At 45.0% G+C, this 26043-nt stretch overlaps 1 protein-coding gene across 6 annotated transcripts in view; it reads right to left on the bottom strand.

Moving 5' to 3' along the window:
• SFMBT2 (Scm like with four mbt domains 2) overlaps window positions 1–26043 on the bottom strand; it is a 216808-nt gene that overhangs the window by 71334 nt on the left and 119431 nt on the right. For all 6 annotated transcript variants that reach the window (XM_072749599.1, XM_072749597.1, XM_072749602.1 and 3 more), the window contains 2 exons: window positions 5645–5746; window positions 1192–1339 (listed from right to left, as the gene is read on the bottom strand). In XM_072749599.1, coding sequence (XP_072605700.1) covers window positions 1192–1339; window positions 5645–5746 — 250 coding nt within the window. The remainder of the gene's footprint in view (window positions 1–1191; window positions 1340–5644; window positions 5747–26043) is intronic.

Here is a 26043-nt window from a genome sequence, read left to right as displayed (position 1 = left end):
TGACTGTGAAAGTTCACCACGTTGTAACGAGGCCACTTTCTGCCCCCGCAGCACCCTAAGGGGAAGGATCAACAGCTGAGGAGGAAATACCCCCAGGGATCTCCCGGGTGGGGATGAGCATGGAGGAGGAAGGAGGTGGACAGAGGGAGGATAGGGAGGATGGAGGAGAAGCGCCCAGTGGATCACAGGATGGACGAGCGAGGCGAGAGCAGCACAACAGGTCCTCTGGAATCTGTTGACACCAGGCATCTGGAGCCTGACCTGCGGGTATCAACCTTCCCACAGGGTGACCGCTACCGATTATCCAGTCCCTGGCGATCTGGAAAGGTCAGCACAGAGCCCCTGTGTCATCTGTGGGTCTCTGTTAAAATCCCGCCACATGTTTGTTCTTCTGTCTAATGCCTTCCCATCTCCTCTGCTATCACTCCATCCCCTCTGTTCTCCCTCCCACCTCGTCTCCTTCCATCCAGCTGCTGTCTTCCCTGAACGAGCACCAGATCGGTCAGGGACAGCAAACCACGTCACAGCACACCAAGCACCGGCCTTACCAACAAGAATGTGGTTCGTGGGTCCCAACTTGAAACAATTTTAGTGCAACCCAGCTCCCGATTTAATTATTTTAATGTGTTGTGGCATCAAATTCTTGGTTATCAGAGAGTGACTGAGCTCTGGGGGAAACTTAAATGATTGGAAATAAAAATGGCAAGAAATGCTTCTTTAGTGTTTCATTGCATTTTTTTTAAGAAGGCTCCACGCCCAGTGTGGAGCCCAACACGGGACTTGAACTCACCACCTGGAGATGGAGACGTGAGATCAAGAGTCAGATGCTCAACTGACTGAGCCACCCAGGTGCCCCGTGTTGCATTTTTAAAGCCACTTCTCAGATACTTTTAAGTGTCGAGCCCTGATCACTTAGTGATGATGCATGTCCTCTGTCACCAGGCATCAGCAGTAACTGAGCAAGGAGCTGAAGACGGAAGTAGCTTCTCGCAAAGCCCATAGTCACACACCCTGTGGGGGTAGGGAGCTGGGACAGACTCCTGTGTCGAGCCACGTGTGGGACACATTTTTCCAACAACATCGAAATCCTTTATAAGGTAAACTGCTCGAGATCAACCAAGGCATGCTTCATTGACAGCAGAACACCCTCGTGAGCCGCCCCAACCCTGTGCGTTTGCACAGAATACAGACCTTTGGGGGGTGTGAGATTGACTCCGTTTTTAAGGCACCATTGGACTGGTAAAATTCCCAAAGAATCCGCATGGCACAGCATCGAGAGTTTACTAGGTTCTGCTCGGAGGTCGTCAATAGTCACTTGAAAAAAATGATTGTTAAAAACCTGGAAGAAAAAAAAAAAACAACCAGAGAACCAAGTGTTAATCCTTTAGAATTTTTCAGGCAAAACTAGTATGAAAAGCTGTTCCAGCTTCCAAATGGAATAAATGTACTTCCTCAAGCACAAACTGGCACTTTAGTAAATCGATCCAATTGCTAAAAATGTTATGAGTTGATTCCCTGTGGTCACTGTAATGGAAAGACAAGCCAATGAGTAGATACAGAGAAAAGAGTAGTAGACACAGAAAACACTGGTGGCTTTAGAGAGGTAAACTGATGGCTCAGGCTGGAAGAAAACCAAACTCACACAGTGAAACAAACCCAGGCCTATGGCCAAGCAAAGGCGGGCCTTGAAAGGTGAGTGGTTTCTCCGTGTCCACAGCAGGGACCCACGTCCTCACGTCAGATCACTCGAGAAGCTCCACCGTCTGGCTTGGGGACTTCTGGCTTCACCCGGCATCACAGCCCTCCAACCACCTCAGGCTGCAGCCCAAGGAGGATCACTCCCCCTGGCACATACATCCCTGCTCAGCATCCTCCCAGCCTAGAACATATGCCCGCCCCGCTGAGGCTCTTGCAAAAAAGCACAAGAGCATGGTTCAAGGTACATCCTGAAAGTCAGTGCTGCTGGAACGTTCTCCTGACCACTCCGGTTCTGTGCCCGCAAAGCTTCAGCCCTGCACCTGTGTCCCAAAACTCCTCATCCCAAATTGGTCTCATCCAGCAGATCCTCGGAGGGCAGTCTCTGCTTTGTCACTCAGTCAAGGTGTTCCCACAAGGCCCAGAAAACGCTTTGTACAAAGGAACTGCATAAACAGCCACAGCGTGTAGGAAAAAAAAAAACAAAACACGTTGGTGAAGGAACAGAACAAGGTATGCTGGTGGGAAGAGCAGAATGCAAAAACGAGATGGACCCGGGCACTTAAAAGCGTGATGGTTTTAAAGAGTCTAGTATGTGACACAGGCCAGAAAAAAAAGATCACTTTATGGGCTCAACAGCCATAAACCAGTAGTTTCTCAGGAAATCCTAACGCTCTCATTGAGGCTGTGATTCCTGGTTCCTTCATTTACAAAATATCTTCTGGAAGCAGTCTAAATTAAAAGCAAAAGCTGCAGAGTGCACTCACTTTTGTTCTCCTCGATGTTCATTCCAGTAAATAGCTAACATTCTACTGCTTGAGGTCTGCCTTTGGAAGCAGACTTTACAGAGCAAAGGATCAAACTTCACCTTCCCAGTGAGATCTTCCCTGCAGCCCAGTTTCAAACCCCATCTCCCCTGCCACACTCCAGCCTTCCATCCTCCGCCTGTCCCGCCCCTGCTGTCTCTCCCCTTAGCGTTTAACATGGGACATTCTGTATCGATTTGCTTACTTTGTCTCCCCGCCCTCACCATTAAAATATAAGCTTTGTAAAACCAGGGACTTTTGTCTATATTCCCACTGTCCAGACCAGCTCCTACAAATGCCAACAGGACCTAGTCTCACATGCGTGTGTGTGTCTGTGTGTGTGTGTATACACGTGTGCGCATGCACACACAGATGCATATTAAAAATGTGGAATTCTGGGGTGCCTAGGTGGTTCAGGCAGTTAAGCATCTGCATTCGGCTCAGGTTATGATCCCAGGGTTCTGGGATTGAGCCCCATGTCAGGCTCCCTGTTCAGTGGGGAACCTGCTTCTCTCTCTCCCTTTGCTTGTTGCTCCCCTTGCTTGTGTGTGCGCGCTCTCTCTCTTTCTCTCTCAAATAAATAAATAAATAAATAAATAAAATCTTTATTAAAAAAACGTGGAATTCTGGTGGCTGAACCTCTTAGCACCACTGGACCCCGTAACGATGGGCACTAAGGGATCTCCAAAACCTATTAACATGCACATTCGTGTGTGCATACTTCAGAAAAAAGCTAAATCAGTTTTTTCAAATCCATGAGGGTCACATCCCACATGGTACAGAAACACTGAGCTCTTGGGTCCATAACCTGCAGGTCTCAGAACTATAACCTAGAGCAGTTAACCAACTGGCCCAAGACTATGTGGCTAGAGCTAGCCATAGAAAAAATGGAACCAAGACTCTTGGTCTAAATAATATGATATATTTCACATACACAGATGATATGTCATCATCATCTGTCAGTATCATACTGTTTTGGATCACCAAAAAAAAAAAAAAGAAAGAAAAAGAAAAAAAACCCATAATCTATAATCTCACTGTACGGCTAAATGGCTAAATGTTGGGCATTTTATTCAGTGTCTGCTACATAGTTAACTGCTTTCCTGTCTATGGGCTTTAATGTTATTTATTTATTTCTTCAATAGGTGTGCCATGAAGAAAAGCCTTGAGGAAAATGAGAATGACATTTTCATTACAGTGAGTACTAACAGCAGAGTGTTATATTCTCAATCGTAATATTCTAAAACCTTCTCCGATGTTGGGAGGAATATATTTAATTATAAATACCTACTGCATTAAAGAATATCCTGATACTGCACTCTATGTAGGGGAGTCCGGACCTGGGGACGTGCCCATCGAAGTGCACATTGCCATCCATGGGTCTGACAACTGAGGGCCAGTAAGAGACAAAAGAGGGGTGCATGTGCAACAGAGACTGAGTGCTTTATCTTTGGTAAAATGGGTAAGAAAAAAATAAAGTGAAAAAAAAATGTACCTTAAAAAATTTAAGAGAAAATATCCTCCCTGCCCCCACCCTCAATAAGACTTACTTAGAAAATTCTGTATCGGGAAACGAAACTATAGTGACTGGAAATCTATCCAACAAGGTAAGGATATTTGGGCTGAAACTAAGCATAAGTACTATGTCACATTCTAACATTATAGATTATAATTATTTATAGACATAAGAGTGTCAGCCTACTACTGACACCACCAGCCATCTCTATTTACTATACCAACACCAGGTGAAGCAGACACCGTGACCTCTTAGAGTGAGGACAGGGTAATATATATCCAGATAAATGGGCAGCTGGCATCAGTGTATCTGCTGCAGCTGGAATAAAGGAAAATTTTGGCCAGGCTTCAGCAAGGTATCACTCACCAGTTCTGGGAAAATGTGCACCTACCAGAATACACATTGAAGAGCCCCAAAGGTCAATTTAAATAAAAAGGCTTTTAGTGCATGGCTTATGACTGTTAAGAACATAAATTGCAACCCAAAAAACCATCCTGCAAAGCATAAGTCAGTATTTTTTTCTGAAGCTGCAGTTATTTTTTTAAATAAATTACTGTAACAGTTACATAAAAGTAATTTATGTTCTAAAGAAAAAAAATTGAGAAAAAAAGAGAAAGGTCTTTCATGATTACAGCCGTTTTCCAGACTCTGAAATACATTATCACCACTGTATCTCTCAAGCCTTACCAAATCATAAATTAAAAAAAAAGAGAGAGACAGAGCATACAAAATGACTCTGAAACACTCATCACTGTATTAACAAATCCAGTCTTCCTTGGTAAAAGAAATTAAAATGGAATTGACTTTTGGACCGTTAATTAAGTTCCCACACAAAAGGCCATTATCTAAAGCATACATTGGGTAAGAAAGGTGGGTTTCTCGGTTTCCCCGGCCATCTGTAGGAGGATGCTTCAGGTACAGACACATGCTGGAGGTGTGACTTCCACAGGTGACTTCCTCTAGATGATTGGCACAGCCGAGGGAAATTATAATCTTGAAAAACCATCAGACCGTCAGGAAAATGGACTTTACCTTAAAAGGTAATCTCATTTTGAATCTGCAAAACGGAGAAGCATGCTCTCCCTTTAGTGAATGAGAGCCAGGGGCAACAAGGAAGCGGACGTGGAGACACACACTGGAGATGGGAATGTGCTTTCCACCGCTGTCAGGCATTTCCAAAATACAAGCGGATCCCACGAATGACTGTGGAAGAGGAGCGAGTTGCCACTGCAACAATTACAGCAGGTGAATCCAGAGCAGCCCAAGTGAACAAGGATGGGGACAAACGGCAGTGTGGATGTGACCCTGGTTGACCGAAGAAGGCGCGCCGTGTACTGGCGGCGGAGTTCACGGCCGTACAGTCAGCAGGGCACCTGAACCTCCCTCCGGGTCCCTCAAGGCCACCAGCCCCGACAGCCCGTAAGAACCAAATCTGCCGCAACAGGAGGCATGTGCTCGGCCTGGCTCTGTGGGGCCAGGGACCAAAGGAGCCCCTTAGGAGAGCGTGGCCCGAGGAGAAGGTGCTTGCTCTGGGGCTGCTTTGCCCCGCTGCGCTCCACCCCCTGCGCCAGCACATTTCGTCCAGTCGGCTGGACATGAAGGTAAAGAGCAAGGGAGGGAAGCTCACCTTGGTCACTGATGCAGGACAGATATGAAAGGGCTCGCTCAAATTCACTGTTTCTAGCTTCATCCCAACTGTGAAGAAATGGCTTCGCAGATCTGCATGATCCTGCAGGGAAAGGACAGAAACACTGAAAGTCATGGTATCGTAAATTAACTCGGGCCCTGTCTGGACGCTCTCCTTAAACATTTTATTGGGTAACTAAAATCGGATTGAAATAATTAACCCTCCCCCTTTCAAATTTCTCATTATTGCGAGATACTGTGGATTTAATTATTTTCTGCAGGCTAAATTGCTTTTCCAAGGGAAGGAAACACGCCTTTGTGGCCATGCTTAAATTTACACCGAGCAAAAAAATTCACATTGCACTGCTTTGATCTTCCTAGGTGCTATAACTGAAGCACAGCAGAGTAATGCAGGCAATCAGTCATCTGAAACACACAGCAGGCGCATCTTCAGAAGATGGGGCCTCTTGCTATGGGACTAGTTCGCAGGGCTTCGAGGAGACTCTGTGGCTGATACGGCTCATCCCTGTCTCCTGAGCCCAAGAGCACACAGCTTATCGGTCAGCGGTGGAGAGCCGCCGATCTTGGGAATGTGTGCACATAAAGGCCCCAAACAGCCCTGCACACAATCAGAACCCGACTCCTGCTCAATAAAGATGAGCAACACCCCCTGTTTAATAGGTGTCTGGCAGTTTTATAACCCACTCACAGCAACCTTATGCGTGCGAGATGGAGCCTTCCCGCTTTCCCAAGAAAACAAATTTCAATATCCACTTTCCCTATACAGCAATAGATGAGGCTGGCTGGACTCTGGATACCAGGATTTATTTTGCAAAGACGGAGGTCATCTCGTAACTCACAGCCTGTATAAATGCTAGTAGATAAATAAACGTATTTGCAGCCTGTCCCTGAGGGAGTAACAGCTGCAAATACCTCCTGCTATTTCTAAATACATCAGTTGGCCGAGACATACAGAAATACCGAGGGATCTATTACTTTCTTTTATCTGCAAATCTAAAGTGGAATTTTAATTAATTCAATGATGTCATTCGACAAGTGACTCCAAGGATCATCGCGAAGAGTCCCACCAGGCTGGGGCTGCTCCCCCCTGCAAAAGCCGGTCGGGGTAGCGGGGGGAGGACACGAGAGCAGAGAACTGCTTACATGACTCCCTACCACTGCGCTGCTTCACCAAACAAGGGGGAGGCTTTAGATACCCAGAGAACCCCAAGGACCCCGTCTCGGGTCATCACCCCACAGTCTGCAAAGGTATCAATGCCCAGTGCGCGCACAAGAAATGCTGGGTCTGGGGATGGGGGGCAGGCAGGCCAATAAGAAGGATGTGTTCAGGGTGCAAGGACATGTGACACAAGCTCACTGAGAGAACTAACCCGTTCTCAGCCTTTATAAGTTCCTTGAGAACTTAACTACCAACAGTTTACAAAAATCACATGCATAGGAAACCAAACACAAGGAAATATTCTTCAGGAATATCAGGAGGTGATTTTATTATTTTATACTTACAGTACAGCGGGTTTTTAAAAAGATTTTATTTATTTATTTGAGAGATGGTGAGCATAAGTGACTGGGGCGGGGGCGGGGGGCAGGTGACAAAGGGAGAGGGAGAGCGAAGCAGGGAGCCTGACGATGTTGAGACTCAATCCCAGGACCCTGAGATCATGACCGGAGCCAAAGGGAGACGTTTTACTGACTGAGCCCCCCAGATGCCTCTACAGCATTTCTTTTTATTGGTGGCTGGGAAGCTGGCTCAGGAAAAACAAACAAACAAACAAACAAAAAAACAGAAGAAACAGCACAGAGAGTGAATGCATATTAACACGCCTCGACCACAGTGCCCAGGGAGATGAGACAACAGTGGGAAACTTACACCCAAAAGCAAGACCTGACACCTGAATGAAAAGATTAAAAGTTACAGTTCCTGTCAGACATCAACACCCCCTATGTCTCATGATCAGTGGGAACTGAGGCACAGTAGTCGGTTGCACAAAAACACACCCTTTTTAAAAAGATTTTATTTATTTATTCATGAGACACACAGAGAGAGGCAGAGACACAGGCAGAGGGAGAAGCAGGCTCCCTGAGGGGGAGCCCGATATGGGACTCGATCCCAGAACCCTGGGATCACGAGCTGAGCCACCCAGGCGTCCCACTTTCCCCATTTTACATACAAGAACCTTTCCCCCTTTTGAGATAAGGAATGGCTCCAAAATCATAATACAACACACACTTTGCCCAAATACTGTCAGCAAGTTTAAGCAGTCATGATTCTACTGCTTGATGAGAGACAGAAATGGCCCCAAGTACTAATAAAGACCCACATGTAACTATAGTTGAGCCTTGAGCAATGCAGGGCTTTGGGGTGCCAACCTCCTGCACAGTCAAGACTCCATGTGTAACTTCTGACTCCCCCAAAAGATTAGCTTGCAACGGACCAGAAAAGCCTTACCAATCCCATGAACAGTTGATTAATGCCTATTTTGTACGTTGTGTATATTATATGCTGTATTCTTACAATAAAGTAAGCCAGAGAGGGGCAGCCTGGGTGGCTCAGCGGTTTAGCGCCACCTTTGGTCCAGGGCGTGATCCTGGGGATCTGGGATCGAGTCCCACGTCGGCTCCCTGCATGGAGCCTGCTTCTCCCTCTGCTTGTCTCTCTGCCTCTCTCTCTCTCTGTGTGTGTGTCTCTCATGAATAAATAAATAAAATCTTTTTAAAAAATAAAAAAATAAAGTAAGAGGAAAGAGAACGTTAGTATGAAAATCATGACAAGAACACATCTACAGCACGCTACCGTATCTACCGAAAAATATCTGCGTGTAAGTGGAGTTCAAATCCATGCTGTTCAAGGGTCAACTGTATAATAAATGGCCCAGACGAATGTAATATTTTCACAGAAGTTGGGCTTCTCTCTGCTATCAGATGTCCCTCCTTGCTGCTGTGTTCCCTCTCATTACTCACAGCTACAAGGCTAAACATTCTTGAGATGCGGCTCACCAATAATAGGAAATTTGTAACTTCTGGCTGCCTCCGCCACCAGCACTCTCCTTGCAATTTCGATCCATCCCCTGCTTTCCTTCTCCTTTCTGTTTCTGCCTGAGGACATTCTGGGCTTCTGGTCTACCCACCGTCATCGGCCCCCCCTTGATTTCAGCTCTGTGCCCACTCTTTGCGCCAGATACCTCTGTTTCTGCTTGGAGGAGAGCCAGCTTTCTAAGCAGGACCGACACAGGACCACCGGACCCTTTCAACATCACGGGATCTCAGTGGGACCTTGACCACTGATTTGAAGTCTTTGGTCGAATCTACACCCCTCCTGGGTCAATGCTTCAAGCCCTGCCAGATTTCTCCATCACAGCTCCCAACATTGTGTTGAAAACTCTATGGCACCAGGCACCCTACACTACTAGATGTCCCTTAATAGCTGTCTTACCTTATTCCTAGTTGTCAGGTGGGACCAGGCAATGGCTGCTCTTCCTTAGAAATAAAGCATAAAGGCTCAGGGCAACAATTTGCTCCTTGGATAACCTCCTTTCAGAGCTGCTAGCTTGTGTTATCAACGTTTATCATTAATGATTTCAGTGTATTCATCATCAAACTCTAGGTAAAGAGGGGATAATTTCATGCAGAAATCACACACTCTCCTTCCTTTTTTTCTGGAGAGGCCATGTGCTTGTTTGTCAGCCACCAAGTGTCTCTCTCTGCTTATCCATAAAAAATACCTTTCACATTAAAATCATACAAGGCCATGTGTGAGGTGAAAATAAAATATTAGCGACACTGATATTTTTTAGAAATTAAAATGGTGTTGACAGTATTTCATCTCAGTGACATTAAACTATTTTTAAGCCATTTAAAAATAATGCTTAGAGAGTAAAGGTTTACAAATGAGTCTTCTCATTGTCAATCACAGCTTGAATTTCCTACATCTTAAACTATTTCCACTAGCTTTCAATTACTTGCAAGCACACGGACCTCTTACTCATGGAAAACATCAGTTTTTGTTCCAAACTATGTGAAAACTCGTCAATCCTATTGTTTAATACACTAAGAAAGGAAGCCAGATGTTATGAGACATGGCTGCATCCAAACATAGGTGTTTATATTCTGGCCTCAAATAATCCACATCTATCCAGAATAGCCTTTTAAACTCGAACCCTCAATTTCAGAAACAAGCCTGGAAACTATACAACATGTTCCTGTATTCCCAGACCCACCTTCCACTTTCTTAAATTCACCTTTAATCAGTATTTTAGAAAGAAAGAAAGAAAGAAAGAAAGAAAGAAAGAAAGAAAGAAAGAAAGAAAGAAAAAAGACCAATCCTTCAATGACCATGTAGAAAATCCCACCTGTTTCAAAGGCAAATCAATACAATGAAAATGTTTTAAAAAATCCAGGAACAAAGACACATGATGATCCTGAGTTTGGTTATGATTGTACCCCTACTGCTTTAATGCTTATGTCCCTCATGAATGATGATGTCAGAAACTTTTTTTTACTACAAGAGAGAACAGTATCTGCTCAAAAAGGCTTGCCATTGAAACCTCCAGTTGGCCACTGGAGACCTTTCAACAAACAGGACAGGTAGCCATGTGTTCGGTGCAATTCTTCTCAGCCAAGGCTGATCTCTCTTATGTGTGTTCCTTGCTTCTTCCAATAAAGACCCCAACAAGTGCTTATTGAATGAAGCTGAAGAAATGATCAAAACTAGATGATTTATTGATATTCATCCCAATGCCATAGTCCATCATTCACTCAATAAGCACACATTAAACACCACCAAGGTACCACACACACAGAGCACTACATGACGTAGAGCACACACACAGTGACATTATCAGAGGGAGAAGGAAAAGACAACAGCTATGGAAGATCCAGGCTTAGAAGAAATTCCAGAATGAACTTCTTTACTGCAGCATGCAAAAATCACGACTCCTATGATGACGTCAACCCGAGGATTTACAGGAGTGAATCTTAATTTGGAATAGGAAAGCACATGACTCGGAAGGGTAAAGAAAAGATTATGGGAAAATGGCCTGGTGAATTTAGCTTGGGAGGCTGGGCCTTAAAATACTGGATTTAGGCATTTTAAGGCTGATCAAAAAAAGCAAAGGGAGAGGATCCCTGGGTGGCTCAGCGGTTTAGCACCTGTCTTCGGCCCAGGGCACAATCCTGGAGTCCCAGGATCAAGTCCCACATCAGGCTCTCTGCATGGAGCCTGCTTCTCCCTCTGCCTGTGTCTCTGCCTGTGTCTCTGCCTCTCTCTCTCTGTCTTTCATGAATAAATAAAATCTCAAAAAAAAAGAAGGCAGGAAGTCAGTATCCTGGACTTAAAAAAAAAAAAAAAGGCAAAGGGAGTCACTGTCACTCCTAAAAAATATGGAGTTTTTTTTTATGATAATTAATTCAATGCCAGTAAATTTCCAAATAAGATAATGTACAGATTTTCTGAGCTCTGTGTGTGTATATATAAGTATATGAGGAAAAGTACAGATACACTCATTGAAAAACAAATTTAATCGCCCCCAGACCATTTACTTTGGGCTGCTAATGCACTGAGAGTACATGCGTTCATTTACACAAACACCAGCTAATCATTCTCGATGTTAAAAAGAGAGACAGGGTTCCTGGCCCCTGAAGATGATTCGCAAAACTGATTATCTACCGAGAGATAATGGAAAATTCACTGTGGTTTGAAAGATGCATTCTGTCCTTTGCAAAGCTCTAGAGAATCATTCACACCTCACAATTATTGGATCAAGAATGATGTTATTCCTGAAATCAGGAGGGATTACTAAATCCTCAGTACATTCACAAATATGCCTGTCACACTCAAGAAATACTGTTTATTTAAATGTGCCAGAGTCCAGTTAAATTGCTTACAGAAAAACTTCCGTTTAAGAAATGCGGGCAGTGTCATTCCCATCTACATCCATTGCTACACATTTTATTCTTGCCTGAAAGTAGTTTTATATTGATCAGAAGTAAAATGCCATTCATTTTATTGGAGGACTGCCTTAGCAGCCTACCTTAACAATCGCTCTTCAGGGAACCTTATTTTTAGTGGCATGACAACGTACAAGAGATTATGTATACATCAACTTTTGTTCTCCATCAGCTTTATTCTCTCTAGGAACCCAGGAGCTCCCTTAGTCTCTGCATGGAGAATAACCTGGTTTGGCACATGGTATCAAGTAGAGAAACAGTAACAACCTAGCACATTGTAAATACTTGTGAGCACTTCCTTGTATTATCATTTTTCTCTCGCAGCAGACTAGGGAGGGGAGTATCCACCCTATAGTAAGGAAATTAAGACACAGAGAGGTTAAGTCATCTAAGCAAGGACACAGAGCTCACCAGAGAAGCCAGATTCAAATCCAAGTGGTCTGACTACACCCATGCTGAGCTTCAGGTTATAGACTGGACTGGGAAACAAAGGCCAAAAAGGATCTTTTATTTATTATCGCTAATTAGTAAATAAATAAACAAATAAAACTGCGGCCCAGGGAGCCTGGGTGGCTCAGCAGTTGAGCATCTGCCTTTGGCTCAGGTCCTGATCCCAGGATCCGGGATCAAGTCCCACATCAGGCTCCTTGCACGGAGCCTGCTTCTCCTTCGGCCTGTGTCTCTGCCTCTCTCTCTGTGTCTCTCATTAATAAATAAATAAAATCTTTAAAAATAAATAAATAAACTAAAATCTTAAAAAAAAAAAAAAAAAAAAAAAGAAAACACTCTTGAAGCCCATAAGCTCCTAAGGTTTTATTTCAAAGACAGATGTTGCCAGATTAAAAAAATATCAGCTCTAAATACTGATCATTGACTTAACCTTCAATGTTTGCTGTTAATTCATAATACTTTTTCAATGGCTTATGAAAAAAGTCTGTCAGAGAATCGTGACACTAAAAACTTACCCCCTAAAATGTTTATATACCATCAGTTTTCAAAAAATTAAGAGGTGATTTTTACTAACTGCTTTCGTGTGTTCTTTAAGCAATGAAGATTTAAGAACCGTGTGCAGCAAAATGCCCCTGGGGCCTGGTAAGCAAGCTATCCTTCATCAATATCTATCTTCTCACGTGATCAATGTTAACCCAGACAGGTTCATCTGATAAACGTGGTTAATCTAGTTCCTGGCTGCAGAGTGCACACGAATCTCAATCTGTCAGTAGTATTTTAAATACTATGTGTTAAGCGTTCATTTATACAGAGTAAAGAGCAAGAAGATGATGCGGCTCCTGACGTTGAGAAGCTTGAAATTTAGTTAGAAAATGACTAAGGAGGAATAAATAACATGTCACGCTGGAAAAAGAAAAGCGGACAAACCACAGTGTCTTTGGTTGTTTGGTTTTATAGCTTTGGCTGATTGATGTTTTGTTTTATTTTACCTGAGATGCAGAGGCCAGGTAGACCGGCCAACCTCAGAGCATCCCCTGGGGTGCACCAGGCCCACGCTGGTCACCCACAGCTTCCAGCATCAGCCTCTGATGTGATCCCTGCCCTGGAAAGAGTTGCCATGCCTGGAAAAGGTACTAGCTGTTTCCAGAAGAATCAAACGTCACTGCCTAGAGCTGTCTTAATATTCGTCATCCAAGAGTAAGCACCATCCCAAACTTATTTGGCAGAGTGATAAAGCATCAGGGCAAGCACCTGAGTTCTTTATAAAACGGCAAACGACTCTGAGTATTAATCTACAGGAGGAGATGAAGCATATACTCATCAGGACACAGAAGAAAGAAAAGATGGGAAAGATGGAATGTTCCATCGTTTTGGGTCCTCCTCATTGGTCACATTCCTACTTGAACCTGACTCATCCCTCTGCATTTATTTTAGAGGCTTGAAGAGCTGCAGGTTATGCCCCCAAAATTTGCTATGTGGCTATCACAGACTCCTAAAATAGTCGATGCTTCCTGCCACCCCTGCTTCATTAGAGAAATACGTCTCACATGATAGAACAATATGAAGGATGCGGCACGGAGGGAATGAGTTCAAACTAATTAACACAACGCAATAAAAATGCACTTTGTGAGGATGTCAATGTAAGGAAAGCAGTGCATCCTTTCCCAGTGCAGAAACCAGACTCCTAACCCAAGTTCCACAATCAATTGCTCCAGGAAGTCTTGCAGTGGTGGCAATACGAGCCTCGGTCTTCAATTCTTTGCTTTCTCCTTTTTGCTTATGTAGATATGAAATAAAATGGGCACCTCGGTGGCTCAGTGGTTGAGCATCTGCATTTGGTTCAGATCATGATCCTGGGGTCCTGGGATCTAGTCCCACATCAGGTTCCCTGCAGGGAGCCTGCTTCTTCCTCTGCCTGTGTCTGCCTCCCTCTCTCTCATGAATAAATAAATAAAATCTTTAAAAAAAAAAAAAAGAATATGGGCAAAAAAGAGATATGCAATTTGGTGCTCGCCCCACATTTTTTTAAGCACCGAAATCTCTTTTTTTTTTTTTTTTAAAGCAGACTCTATGCCCAGAGTGGAGCCCAGTGCAGGGCTTGAACTCATGACCCTGAGATCTAGACCTGAGCTGAGATTAAGAGACGGATGCTCAACTGACTGAGCCACCCAGGCACCTCCAGCATCAAAATCTCTTGTGTGTCATACCTACACAAAAATATTGCACAGTGTAATTTTTTTTCAGTTCCAACATACCACAGGGTACTCAAATGTTGCGCCTGCATCTTTTCAAAGGCCTCGATTAATTTACATAATTTCTAAGAATAGGCTTCAGTGAAGTCAAAGGAAGGTTTTAATTAGTATTACGTTCAAATTGATATATAATGAACTGCGCTTTAATGCCTTTACTTATATCAGCATGGTATGACATGCTTAAAAAAAAAAGCCAGTGCAATTTATCATCTTGTTCCTCTTTGTTTTACCAGAGATCTAGTGCTCATATGTTCACTAGAAAATTACTCTCATTATCTTAGTTTCATCTAAAAATGGACATTAGGAAGCCAGCATTTATTAAATCAATAGCATTATTACATTTTAATTCCACTGCACTGGATTAAATTTAGCCAATGAAATATTTATAATGAAAATGTAATAAAAAATCTGTACGCTGCACCCTAATCAGCATTTCCATTCTTTACTTACAGCTGTAAATAGCAGTTTTATCTACTAGCCATACAGTAAATCAAGTTAAAAAATAGTCATGAGGAAATGTAGTACTATATACTTCAACTTGAACCACAAGATTTATAACCGGTAACTAGAGTAGACCTATTTCACAGTAAATCCAAAAAGTGGTACACTAGATTTGAAAAAAAAAAAAAAAAAAAAAAACGAAAAAACCCGGAGTACTGAGAATGCCTTTCATTGATTAACATTTAGCACCATAAAAGCATTTGTAAGTGGCAAGGAATTCGACCTCACTTACAGCAGCGTCATGGAAAAAACCACGGCTGATTTTGTGTGTGTAGGTAAACAGTGATTACAGTGTCTCTTCCCACACTTATTTCATCCTCTCCCGATAAAGCCAGGGCATCTCTTCCCGTTTCCACAGCAACCCTCCGGGGGGCTGGGAGGGGGGCAGTCCAGGCACCCTGGGCTCTGGAAGAGCTTGGTGGCCGCTCCTGGGGGGGGGGGGCAGGGGGGATCCAAGCTTCACAGCCCAGAGATGGAACATGACTGACAAAAATACTGCTGGGTGCCCCTTCTGCTGAAGAAGCCCCAAGTGCAACCCAACTGTTGTCTTGGAAATACGACCGTGGCCCTGAACGGTCACCACTCGGGTTGACGCCACTCTTCAGTGATAGAAAGTAGAGCGGATAGCGAGCAACGCTCTTCCACATAGCAGGTGGATCTTGTGCTCCGACCCGTGCAGACACAGGCAGCAGCTTCTGTAGCGCAGGGCGGTCCGCTCCTCTGAACAGTGTGGGATGGAGAAGATCCCACATTTTTAAGTGCCAACTGCCAGGAAGCCTGGCACAGGCTTAATAACAGAGTCCCAAGCGCCTTCCTCAATCCTGGCTGTCCTCGACCTCTCCCCATCCACCTGTTTCCAGGGGAGAAAAGTATTCAATCTCTGCCTCAGCACTGTTGGCATTTGGAGGCCGGATAATTCTTTGTTGGTGGTGCTGTTCTGTGTGCTACACAATGCTCTTGGCTGCATCTCTGGCCTCCACCCACAAGGCACCGGTAGCTCCCTCCTGGCTGTGGCCAGCAAAATGCCTCCCAACATTGCCACATGCCCCCTGGAAGGCAAAGTCTCCCCGATTCAGACACACTGGAGAGGGGACACCTGCATGTGTGGGCTCCTCACCCTTCAATTTTGATGAGCCCCTCAAAGTCCCTTGGTTCTCTGCACCTCTGTCTCCAACATTTAGTGAACCCAGAAGTCCCTCCTGTCTTGGTTCGATGAGTCGTGCAGGCCAACCCTTTCAGTTCTGATTTACTACATGTCATCCCAACAAGGCCTGAAGATCCTGACTGGGCATCTGTGCCAGTCCACACTGCAGGTCCAGTGTTGTTACTTAGCCTCCCAAGGCCACCTCTCTGAAAACTTGGTGTCTGACATGAGAAGATGCTATGCCGGATGAAGAGAACCACCACAAACACACCCTACTCACAATCTGGTGTCACACAACAGGTACTCTGTGTATAAAATAAAGATGATAAATGACTTAGGTACTTGTTAACCTGCCTGCCACCCTAGTAGCAAAGGGTTTGTTACTTTTAAGGAGTAAACTATCACTTCCAACCTAGAGACAAGACCATCACTTCCAACCTAGAGACAAGTAGACCAAGTCACCCAGTGGGTACCATTCCCTAAGGAAAGCCTTATCCATTGGCCACATTGACATAGCCAGGCCACAAAATCCCACTCACACTGGCCTGAGCCATAAGGACATCCATTATGTCCCATAACAAAATTTTCCACTCAAGGCTGCTGGTAAAGGGAGGAGGGAACAATGTCACACATGGCCCAGGTTCGTTCAGTGGAGGGACCACTCTGGGGGAACCACTTTCCATAGGGCAGCTCTCCTCAGGGCCTGCAGATGGCTGCAGGGTCCCAGGATCCTCAGCCTAATGGGATGAAGTACAGAGGAAGAAGAGAGAGCCACCTCTTCCCCATGCCTCTTATGAAAAGCCAGGTCACCTATGCTAGAAACCATGTAACCGGCGTCCTCATACACCCTTGACCCAAAGTGGTCACATGCATCTTCCCAAGCCAATCGCTGTCAAGAAAAACGGGGCCACTCCTACTGGCCTACACCAGTGGGTCTACTTCCACACAGGGAGCACCATTAGCCTCTGGATACCAGCATTTGAAAGAAATGGGAGCACGTGTTCATTATGACAATAAAGAATCATCCCGCCCTAATATCTAACAGAGCCTCTGTCAGAAGTGACTGAGCAATGCAGGGTCACTCAACATATTCCAGGTCATGTATGATATTTCGGTAGGCACATACTTAACACCCTCAGGATTTATTTCCTCATTCCTTGTTGCAATGACATTTCCTGGGCTCAGCCTTTAAATACCCTTGTTTACTTCTAAAGACTCTACAAAAGCAAATGGAAAAAGATCTCGGCCCTGGGATTCAGATAGGTCTGTGTGCGCATTGTGGATCCACAACGGGCTCCCAGCCCAGGGAAGGACAAAGAATGAACTTCTCTGGGCCTGGAGACCCCCCCAGGAGTCTTTTCTAAGATTTTATTTATTTATTTGAGAGAAAGAAAGAGAAAGAGCAAGCACAAGCAAGGGGAAGCAGGAGAGGGAGAAGCAGACTCTTCACTAAGCAGGGAGCCCGATACAGGACTCGATCCCAGGACCCCAGGATCATGACCTGAGCCGAGGGAAGGTCCTTAACCAAGTGAGTCACCCAGGTGCCCTCTGAAAGGGTTTCTATATATTCCAGAGACACTCCGAAGGTGTGCGACTCATAACACAAGAACGCTTCCAGCCTGGCCTTGCTCACCACCCTCTCACTGATGCACCTGCAGCCTCTCTGAATCACTAGTAGCTCAGAAACAAGTGAGGTCCAGTGAATGGGCCAATTTGTACAAATACAACCAAAATGACTAAATTTTCTGAACTCCTTTACAGCCTGAAGTTATGTATGCATGTACGTACCTTTAGGAAAATCAAGGGGACACAGAAATCTTTTTTTAAAGATTTTATTTATTTATTCATGAGAGACACAGAGAGAGAAGCAGAGACACAGGCAGAGGGAGAAGCAGGTTCCATGCAGGAAGCCTGACGTGGGACTCGATCCCAGGTCTCCAGGATCACGACCTGAGCCAAAAGCAGACACTCAACCACTGAGCCCCCCAGGTATCCCTGGGACTTAGAAATTTCACCAGCAACTACAGGACATTTCAGTAAATATTAACAAGTTTTAAGTCTGGTCTCTACTATTCTAAACTTACTCCACTTTTTAAATGTTAAACACAACATGACATATTCATGTAAAAGTCTATCTGATTATCCTTCTGGTTAGAAGTGGGGCTGGAGACCATCCTGGAGGCAGATTTTCATCTTGCCCTTGACTTCATACCATTAAGACAAGGCAACTCAGAGGGCTGTCCAAGGAAGTGAAGGGAAGCTGAGAGATCCCCACGCTTTCATTTACACCCGAGCTATACACAAACCCCTCAGGGGGCCTTTCTCAAGGAAGGATGGAGCTTAGTGAAAGCTGTGGGTTCGCAGCACAGAAGCATCGCTGTGCTGTGGGTCCTGGTTTTCCATTAGACCATTAACCCCTGAAAGAAAGGAGTTAGGCTCCTCCTTACACAGTCTCCCTCCTTGAGATACTGCAATTTGCAAATGCTTGTTCACGGAAGGCACACGAAAATTAAAAGTCCAACCTAACCAGGTCCCCTGGGTGGCTCAGTTAGACACCGGACTCCTGATTTCAGGTCATGATCTCAGGGTTGTAGGATCGAGCCCTGTGTGGGATTCCACGCTCAGCACAGAGTCTGCTTGAGGATTCTCTCTCCTTCTGCCTTTCCCCCGCCCTCGCACGCTCACGCTCTCTATAAATAAATAAATAAATCTTTTTTTTTTTTTAAAAAAAAGGTCCAACCTAACCCACAAAGGATCTATGTGTGTGTGTGTGTATGTGTGTGTGTGTATACTGCCTCTATACAATTTTATTGCGGCTCATTACCAAATCCTCTACAGAAGAAACGAGTTGAATCACTTCTTAATTATTCTTATCAATAGAGAGTGGCGTGGAAAGTCTGAACAAACAAAAATCTGACACGACAATCACTTTGAAACGTTTCTGTCTTCGAGATGCATGCTGCACCCCCCCACCCTACATCCCAAAACCAATGACACTGAGTTCATGCTAATATTATCCTGCTGTCCCCAAAACCGCAGTAACTGGTGGGAGCCAGAATAATCAGCGGCGAACAGAAGCCATTTGGGAATGATAACTCACAGAGCAGATAATGGAAAGTTGCCTATATTCTTAAATTCTTAATGTTTAGAATTAGAAGCGAGTTGCTATCTAGCAGATTGCAAGCAGCAGCAACCGAGCCGTCGTTACGGTGAACTCCACATACCTCGGCTTTGCAATTTTTATGGTTATGCTTATTGTTTGACCAGACTTGCCCTCTCGAGTGTGTCTCTCCCAAGATTCTCTCCAAAGCTCATAAAAACGAGATGGCCCCCATCATCCTTTTCCCATTAATGGAATTCACGTGCCATGGTTCATGAACCCGAGCATACGAGGGGCAGCCTGGCATAAGCCCTCCCTCGCGTTTCTACGCACCAGGGAGGACTGAGCTCCTCTTCGATCTAGCACCCCAGAGAGGCTCTGCTGCAAAACCCTCTCCGAAGTCTTTAAAGAAATGAGGACGACAGGGGAGAGGTGCCGCACACGTCTGGCAGAGCCGTGCCTTCAGGCCCAGGGGTGCAGTGAAGGAGCCCCGAGGGAGGAATGCTTGGAACGGGCAGCAGGGAGACCCCCGAGGTCAGGGCAACTGCATCAACAGGGTGGCAGGGGGAAAGCCATCAGTCTAAGGACCCTCGGTCTAAAACAGCCCTTCTTTATTTTATTTTTAAGATTTTATTTATTTATTGACGAGAGACACAGAGAGAGAGATAGAGGCAGAGGGAGAAGCAGGCTCTGCAGGGAGCCCGACGTGGGACTCGATCCTGGGTCTCCAGGATCAGGCCCCAGGCTGAAGGCGACGCTAAACCACTGAGCCACCAGGGCTGCCCGACAGCCCTTCTTTAAAAGGAACATTTGGGTTTAGCCTGATGAGACCGCTTATTTGCTATGCTGTTTGGTATCACACAGTCTGCCATGTGGGACGGAGGACATCATGCCAGCAATTAAGGGCTGGCCCGACACAGGGGGCCCACAGCAAATTCCGGAGAATCTAACTATCCCACCTGAAGGCCAAACTTAGCCACAAGGGGGTTTTGTTGTTGTGGTTGCTGTATTTAGCAGTGGAACAAGAGAGAAAGAAATCAGTCACCATAGAAACCACAACATCACCATCCATCGTAACACAACAGCTCACATGCTTCCCTACCCCTTTGGCTGCAGCAGATAGAATGAGAAAGAAAAGCTCTCCTCTCTCTTGCCTCCACTTCACCTTCCCTCTCCGGCCTCTAACCTAGCTAGGTCTCAGACCCTAAACCACAGAAGAGGTTCCCTCCAACGGGTTAAACCTATAATCACACCGAAAGGTACATACTTCAAAGCTGAAGAGAGCTAAAGAAATAACAGGCCGGGGGATCATCAGTGTGGCAGGAGCACAGCCCCAACACTCTGCACAGAGAAGACGAACGTGCATGGAATATCTGCCTTTCTTTGTCAATTTGCTGGTGTTGAAAAATAGTAATAATCATGGCTGCGAGCGGCACCTTCTCTTACCAATGAGCCTCCTCCCCGTGGCCCCCTCCCTTTGTCAGCTCTAGAGAGCAGGGTGCAATGAAGAAATCATGACAAATACAGCTGGAGGTGGGATCAAAGGACATCTAGCGGGTCGTTTGGCCATCGTGAAAGCCCTCTATCTGCAGACTGCCAGGGGGCCCGTTAGTGCGAATAGTCTGGGATCCTTTTAACAGACACTTATGTCAAAGAAGCCAAACAGCCAGAGACCTGGTGGTTTTTCCAAGTTCTAGACCAAGTACTAGACCAAGCACTGTCTTCTGACCCACTGTTGAGTCCTGATGAAGGAAAAGCGCCAGTTACCATGATCTCGGCTCCCAGTAACCTCGACATCAGCCACAGATGTCAATCGAGACTTGGCAATAATGGGATGGACCATGGCTAGAGGCTAAATCTACACGTCCCATCGAAAAACACAGCTCTCCTCAGCTTCTGGTAAAATGGAGTGATCCGAAAACATTGGCTGTCACCACCCAGACACATCTCATCTACCCAGCTATGACATGGATCAGAGGAACATGGATGCAACACTAGGAAAGACAGGCCGTACAGTGGGAAATCAGATGCCCAGAAGGCAAAACACAGCCACTCAGACCCAGCTCCTGCCTGACGGCCTCTCCAGTACATTCCTCAAGCTCCTTGTATCTGCACAGATCTGTTTAATCAGTAAATTATGCAACACACCCAGCACCTTATGATGCATTACTGCAAATACCTGGCGATGTAATAAAAGCCGGAGACTCTGAGAAGAAAACGAGTCCACACACAACATGAGTGACTCCGATCTTCGTCAGCAAGACGTACACACAGACATGGCAACTTCACTGCCAACAGGACCTCACAGAGGCTGAGATGTTTCCTCCACTCCAATTCATCCCTAATATTCCTCTGGGTGCTCTCACGTGTGCTACACGTGGTCACTGCATCGTTCAGAACCACTCACATGAGACTTGCCCCACTGACGTAACACTCATGGCCTCGGAGTCTCCACTCTTCTGAGCAGATTTCTGTAGTTACTTCTTCACTAAACCACTTGGGAATTTTTATCGCATGCTCACTATGTGCCAGGCACTGTTCAAGGCACTGGGGATGGAGCCGCAGGCTGTTCTATGGAGCTTCCGCCTAGCTGGGGGAAACATCAGATGCAGAAAAAGCAAATTAATCCAGAAAATGTGTGGGGATCAGTGCTACGATGGGCATGATGATGGAAGGAGGACAGATGGTGGCAGAGAGTCTAAGCAGAGACCCGAATAAAGTGAGAGAAGATACCACACAGGCCTCTGGGGTCACTTTCCAGGCAGACAGAGCGTTACTGTGAAGGCCTGAGCAGGGGCATCTCCGTGTTGGAGGGGCAGCAGTTCACCGAAGGGTAAGGTGGCAGACGGGCTCACAGGGAACAGGACCACACAGGACCAGGGGCAGGATGAGATGCCCCAGGAAGAGTCACATGCAGAAGAGTGATGAGATCTGAATTTTGTTTCAGAAGAATCACTCTGGCCACCCTCTAAGGAACAGACTGCAGGGAAGCAATGATGAGCATCCAGGAACATGGTTCTGTAACTAAGGCAGCAGTCCAGGACACAGGGGTTGTGGCGATGGACCAAGAGAAGAGTGACTGAATCTGAGACAGACCGTGACCGCAGAGCTGCCAGGCTTGGTCCACAGATGGAACGGAGGTGGGCAGAAGAGGATTAACATGTAGAGTAGGCCAGAGGCGGCAGTCGTTGGGAAGGGGTTAGCCCTGGGCTGCCATCCGGGGTTATGGCTTATAGACAGCACTCTGCACTGATAGAAAGTTCCCCTATGTAGAAGCGTAGCCCGCTGTGCCAATGCTGTTTGTACAAACAATATGATTTCCTTCTGGGAACTGAGGAATTGGGGACATACTGAGCAGATGGCACCTACATGGCCAGTGGGGCCTTCGATGCACTGCCCTGGAAGGCAATGGTTAGCACACATTGTCACAATTCAGAGTCTCCCTTGGGACACTCTGGAGAGGACCCGTGGACGCTTGTGCATTCATGTCCAGAGTCCACACCATGCTGCTCTTCCTTTGGCCGATTTAGCTCTATGCCCTTTTTCTGTAATTAACCAACCATGAGCATAACCACATCTTAGTCCTATGAGTCCTGGTATTCACAAAACCTGGGGGTTAGAGCTGGGGACCCGACACAGGCATCAGAAAGAACCAGGCTTCAGGGACAAAGCCATGGTGCTGGCCTCACGTCCCTGTGGCTTACCCTCACTTTCACTCTACTGCCTATCTCTAAACAGCTTCTTTGGAATTTCAAACACACTGAGATTTTAAACTTGGGTTTTTTTTTTTCCGTGGAATGAAAAAAAATATTCGAGCAAGTTCACTTATTTAAGGGATAAAATTGGGTAACGGGTTTCAGTGACATTTTAAATAACATTCTTTCCTTGCAATTACAAGGCGTGCTCAACAAATGAAGTCAGGTGGAGAGCGGGCTTTCCCTGGGCTACACACCGGTATTCCCCTAAGGGAAAAATGCTTTATCGTACTTAACTGGCAAATTGGGAACTTGGGCTTCTTACGTGTACATCTATTTGATGTGTGTATGAGTTGTCACTGAAATGTCCATGACTTAACACTCGAAGATGAGTGGGGTTACAAACGTAAATCGCAGCTTATGAGGACTGTAGAGAATGAAAAGTTAACAGTGATTAGAGAAGGCTTCTGAATGTCTGACACATGGAAGGTTATGTTAATGATAGCTACACTCTTATTTTCACATCTCCCTTGGCCCCATTTTTAAGATGTAACTGAATTCCCCTAAATCCATGCAGTGGAGACTTAGTGCAATTGAAAACTGAAACAGAACAGAAATCACCAGCCCCTTTCTTCTGTTCATTACTATAACAGTAGGACTTGACCTACAAGCCAATGACGGGTTGCAAAGGTTGCCTAATAAATGAAAAGAGGAAGCCATGAGACACCATGTTGACATACACTGTAGTCCCCTCTATAAATTTACCTTCCTTCAGGAGTAAATTAGTAGTAATATATGGATTATTTTAGCACATCTATTAGGTCCCTCAATAATGAGGCTGGTTATCAGGAAAAAAAGTCTTTTTCATTATTCAGTTTTCAATATAATGCATTTTTTAAATCCTTTTCCCTCTGTATCATTGCCATTTTGTTAGGTACTTATCTTTCAAATGAGTGTACATTTTTAAAGATCATCTGCATTTTCCAAATCAGGAGAATCAGAATTCCCACTAAAATGGTAACCAAAAGCCATCCCAAGTGTTCTCTCAAATCAAGGATAGATAACAGCAGGAATACTAAAGATGAGCTTGTTTTTACACAATTACTGTCTATATTCATGCAAGATGAAGAATTCTGTACATTAACACTAGCAGACCGCACTTATAGGCATAGAACCACAGATACCAAAGTACACAGATGAACACATCCTCAGAGTGGCAAACACCGCAGCAAAACAAGATGTATTCCATCAAAATACCCATTTTATCTATGGTGTAAAAATAATTTAAAAAGATCTGCTTTGAAATACTGCTCATCTCTAGGCATTAAATCTGCATAGCTTTGACTTCTGTCTTGCAACAGCTAAACACTATGGCAATGTTCCATAATGACACGCATCTAGGAAGACTCATGACTGAATCCAAACATATATACTTTTACCATAATGAAAATAATAGAAGTAAGTTTTCCTGGTGAGAAACAGTGATGATCAAACAGTGATAAGAGGGGAAGAAAAACATATACAAGTTCTATTTTTGCACCCTGCCTGCAGAATATTGCTCACTGAAACTTCCAAAACCTGAGACAAAAAAAAAAAAAGCCCTCTAATTTTTATTAACGTGAAGCAACTGTTAAGACAGTCTGAAGAACTCATCACATGTCCCCCATGCAATTTCTCTGAGCTTAGGGACTCCTGTGTGAGTAGGATAACTCGGTAGAGAATACTATTATATGATTTCTTAAATTACTATTCATACATGAAATGTGGTTTTACTGAGTTGAATAATGTCTCCTAAAAATTTGCATCCACCCTAAACCTGGGAATGTGACATTATTTAGACACGAGGTCTTTGCAGACACAGGCAAGTTAAGCTGTGGCCATGCTGCACTAATGTGGGCCGACATCATATGATGGGTGTCCCTATAAGCAAGGAGAAATTGGGACAATCACACAGAGGGAACACGAAGACAGAGGCTGGGGGTATGCCGCCACAACCCAAGAGATGCTAAGGATCGCAGGCAACCCCCAGAAGCCAGGACACACTCCCCAGAGCCGTGGGAAGGAGTGTGGTCCTACGGACAGCTCCATCTCTACTTCTAGCCTCCAAAGCTAAGACCGAATACATGTTCATTGTTTTTAGTCACCCAGTTTGTGGTAATTTATTACAACAGCCTTGGGATGGTGGTTGTTCTTAGGATTCCAAAATTAAATGTATAAATATCTACTCCATACAAAGCATGGTTAAGAAAGTGCAACTGCCCAGTTCTTTTCCATCGAATTGAAATCAGAGAAAACATTCATAGAAGTGCCTCAGGAACACATAACTTTCAATTTGACCCATTTTTATTCATGAAATGCCCATTCCATACATCCTGCGGAAAGCAGGAAATATTCAGGATCTACTCTTAAAGCAACTATTCATTATGAACAAAACACTGAGTGCAATAACTCTCAGCAGCCCACCCACAGTAGCGTCTGAATTCTAATAGGAAAACATGAAAGGGAGGGAAGAAGTTCACTGTATTTTGAAAAAAAATGTAGACAAATGATGAGACGCTGGAATCTGGTCAATAGCATCTTGCAGAGAGTAGCTGCTCAATAAATGGGTAATGAATTAGTAAATCGTTAATTAAAAATGCATTAGGATTACTAACATTTCTACCTTTTCAGTGTTAGCATTCACGTTCTGATCAGTAAGTCTGCATATCCAGTTAACCCACAACTATATGAACTCAACGTATTTTAAATCAATGACTTAAAGGCACCTGTCTATTCACGAATTTGCTCACATATCCGACAGGATTTTCTGAGCTCTACTGCAGCTACAGAGTCTGGTTCAACAGCTTCAACACTGAACAAGAAAAACATGGTCCCTGCCTTCCGAAAGCTTCGGTTAGGCAAAAAGACATGGACAGACCGTCAAGAACCACACAGACAGCAAAGTCTAAGTGTGAGCTGGGCGACAGGACCCAAGAGGGAGCCCCTCATGTAGGGTAGGGGCAGAGCCCAGGGGCCCCTGGAAGGCTTGGTGAACAGATGTGTATTTGCAGTCAAATTGCAGCAAATCTTCAGCAAGATTTAACAGAAAGAACAAGACAGGGGCAGAGAGTATGTGAAGAGTAGAGCAGAGGCTGGCACCCGGCACCCTGGGGGAGGTGCCTCCCAGGAGGCATACAGGCAGGCAGGCACGGAGTCCCGGCAGACCCGGCACAACCTGGAAGGAGCTTCAGCTACAGTCCAGGCAATGAGGCTGCTTGAAAGGAGCTGCCAGATGCCAATGCCAGAGGCCTTAAC

The sequence above is a fragment of the Vulpes vulpes genome, chromosome 2 (assembly GCF_048418805.1).
Source record: "Vulpes vulpes isolate BD-2025 chromosome 2, VulVul3, whole genome shotgun sequence".
Classification (NCBI taxonomy): domain Eukaryota; kingdom Metazoa; phylum Chordata; class Mammalia; order Carnivora; family Canidae; genus Vulpes; species Vulpes vulpes.
Note: the sequence above shows the minus strand (reverse complement) of the source record. Positions and strands in the feature narration are given on the sequence as shown.